The following is a 3,502-nucleotide window of genomic DNA, read 5'->3' on the forward strand; positions in this document are numbered from 1 at the left end:
TCAGTCTGCTTCCTTTTCTTGTCCGGATACAATCTCTGGTGAGATGACTCAATTATAAGGGCTCAATCTAGTGCCTCTATGTAAGACGAGTTCCCAAAATCGGCAATCTTTACTTGCAGATGTCCATCCAGTCCCTGGATAAACTGAAGCATACACGACCTATCCTCAGCAACTAGTTCTGGACAAAATCTGGCCAACAGATTGAATTCAATATTATACTTCGTCACGGTGCGATTATTCTGCCGAAGGCTCAAAAAATCCTGACGGTGTGTCATCTGATATGCCCGTGGAAAGTACTTGCTCTCAAAAGCTTCTCTGAATCTCGCCCCAGTGATGTTATGCTCGCTTATGATGGAACACTACGTATCCCACCAAATATCAGCCTTGTCCCATAAATGGAAAGCAGCCAGCTCTGCTTTCTCCCACTCGGAGCAAGCCATGTAGAAGAAGGTCCACTCCATGGTCTCTATCCAGGACTGGGCCACACTCAGATCGGTCTCTCCATGAAAGAGGGTGAATCAACTTTTCATCGACTCTGCCAAAGCTGGGATCTGAGCTCGTGCTGCAACTATATCAATCAGGTGAGTAGGGGCTTCTGCGGGAACTGGCGGAACCACTATAGCTGGTACTACAGGTGGTACCACTGGATAGGCTGGGGGAGGTATCCTCGGTGCTGCTGTATAAGCTGGGACAGGTGCTGCTGGTGGCACTGCAGGTTCAATATAGGTGGGTGCGGCTAGAGGTACAGTAGGTGTAACTGGTGCTGCTGGTGCGTGTGCCGGGTACGGAGCAGTAGGTACTACTGGAGGAGGTGCCGGATACGCCGTAGGCACGGCTAGAGGAGGTACCGGATATACCATAGGCACGACTGGAGGAGGTGTCAGATAGGCCATAGGTAGCACCGCTGGTGGCACTGTGAATACCGTAGGAGTGGGTACGGCGGGTACGGTCGGGGTAGGTACCTCTGAAACCATCGGAGTCTGATAGCCCGACGCACCCATAGTACCATGCGGAGTCTGTCCCTGACTGGCAGCCTCGACCCCAATAGATGTCTCTGGCGACTCTGTGGCCAAGGATTCCAATGTCCTCTTGCGTAGATGTCCTACACCACATCTCGGAGCACACGTATTTCACCTCATATCTATTAAATTGTGTCCCAGATATTACTACAAGTATCAAAATTATAAAAATTAACATCTCATCTATTTTCAGTCTGGAGATGTTTCGTCGCTATCTAGTCCCCATTTATGACCTCGGAACTCCGAAACAAGAAAATCGACAGAAATCCATAACAAAATTCCGAAACATGAACATAACAAAAATCCGTACAAATCCGAAAATCACCCAGATTGACTCGCAAAATTGGGCTCTGATACCAAATAAATTGGTATCAGATTAACTTGAAAATCTAAACCACAAAAAATAGAACCCGCCAACTTGGCTCTGATACCAAATAAATTGGTATTAGATTAACTCTAAAATCCATAACATGAAATACATAAACCCGCTCTGATACCAAATATACTGTCACGCCCAGGTAGTCTCTGCCAAAAGAAATTTCGCCAGCATCTCCCCTGTTCGGGTGACAATATGAAACTTTACTACAATCAACTCATACACGACCAACACGACTAGAACAATAATAATAAAATATAATCATTCCACGTAGTTTATATATTCAACCTCTAGCTGACACAACCACGCAGTTTATATTAAATGAAAACCTACTCTACTACAACGATGGAAAAACACAAACCCACAACAGAAAATCCAACACAGCGAAAAACAATGGCAGTAGACCAAACTCGATAAAAATCCTCAAGTACAATCCTACATCACAAGTATATAGAAAATACATAATGAGTAAACCAAAAATCCAAAATATATGAATCCGTTGTGACATGTAGTGGCGACTAGCGACTGGAATCTCCTGACAACATCAACTAAAAATAGTAATAATCCACGGGGTGAGTTCAACAACTCAACGGGTATCGGGCTGACATGTATAATAAGAAATAACTAGTAGTAATAAATATGTGTACAGTCTCCTAGAGTAATGAAAAATGTAAAACGGTAAGAAAAGGAGAAGTTGTACTCACCAGGACCTCCTATCAGAACAATAAAGTCATCAGACCAAAAGTAACATGTCCCTGTATGCATGTCAAACATATGCATCCATCCAATATGCAGCAAATAAAATGCAGCAAACAAAAGAAATAAATACAATCATGAATATGATGTCAATGATATGTCCTGGTCACCCATGATGCTAGTCAGTCATCTCACACACGATGGTGAGACCGAGTGGGTAGGGCTATGACAACTGTGCACTCTGCCATCACTGCTCCTGATGAGTGACCGAGTGGATAGGATGCTGTCGGAGTACACCTATCCTCCTATCCCAAATCATAAGTGGGGGAGTTCAATGCCCTCATTTCCTTGAGACAATCCAGAGGAGGGATCCCTGTCGGCTATCACGCTGCGTCACCACTACCCATGAGCGAACTAGTGGAGCTAAATAGAGCAACCTGCTCCAACACACCCTGCCTGAATAAAAAACACTAACCCATGAGTGGTTGTGTGTGTAGATCTATATAACTAGCAATGTGCTCAATAATAATTGAGCCGACAATCGCTCAGCATGCAATCATGCGAGATGGTGCATGACACAAAGCATGAAAATCCTGACCATATCTACCTCCATAAAACATGTACAAAAAATAAATGGGACAAAATAAACAGATCTAGGTACACTCGTCAGATATGGTAAATGTCTAGTCCGGTGTATCCTAAGGCATGGTATGTCACTACCACTATGAGCAAAAATAATCATGGCAATAAACAAGAGGGTATAAAATATGAATGCAGAATGGATAAAAGCATGCAACAGGTATCATGTAATGACATACCAAAGCAAAGATAAACATAATTATTACTAAAGGTTACAACCTACTACGCATATCAACATGACATATCAAAAGAGATAAGTCAAGGTACCTGCCTTAAAAATAGAGATTGTATCTGAAATAAATCCCACGTCGAGACGTCGTCTCGAATCAAAGTCATGTAATATCAAACATATAATTTTAGCTAATTCCAAATGTAACAAGCTAAACTAAATTCCTAATTTCATTAGGAACGTCCATTTGGATTGTCCTAAACAATCCAACCAAATTAACTAACCCAAATTGGATCCCACATACTCATTTATCAAGCTAATATAAACTAATCATCAATTAACTAATCTGCTAATTACCTCAACTCATAAAAAATTCAATTCCTAACCTTTCCTAGCTTTAAATCTATGTACGCTATTACAACAGAAATAATTCCTCTACTCATTACCTCAACACCAAGCCTCTCCAATTTATCAAAGCCAGATAGGGTAGAGTAGCTGGTCCTAAGAGGTGTTGTTGCCGGATTTCAGTAGCTAGATCCCAAGAGACGTTGTTGCCAGCGTTTCCTTTACCGGAGATCAAATGGAAGGTGGCTGAAAGATTGT

At 42.3% G+C, this 3,502-nt stretch overlaps 1 protein-coding gene across 1 annotated transcript; it reads right to left on the bottom strand.

Moving 5' to 3' along the window:
• Positions 1-518: 518 nt before the first annotated feature.
• On the bottom strand, positions 519-1,001 carry LOC122055118 (classical arabinogalactan protein 9-like). The gene has a single exon (XM_042616505.1). It carries the CDS (start codon positions 999-1,001, stop codon positions 519-521), a length of 483 nt encoding a protein of 160 aa, XP_042472439.1.
• Positions 1,002-3,502: the final 2,501 nt, after the last annotated feature.

Source organism: Zingiber officinale, chromosome 3B (genome assembly GCF_018446385.1).
Source record: "Zingiber officinale cultivar Zhangliang chromosome 3B, Zo_v1.1, whole genome shotgun sequence".
In the NCBI taxonomy this organism is placed as follows: domain Eukaryota; kingdom Viridiplantae; phylum Streptophyta; class Magnoliopsida; order Zingiberales; family Zingiberaceae; genus Zingiber; species Zingiber officinale.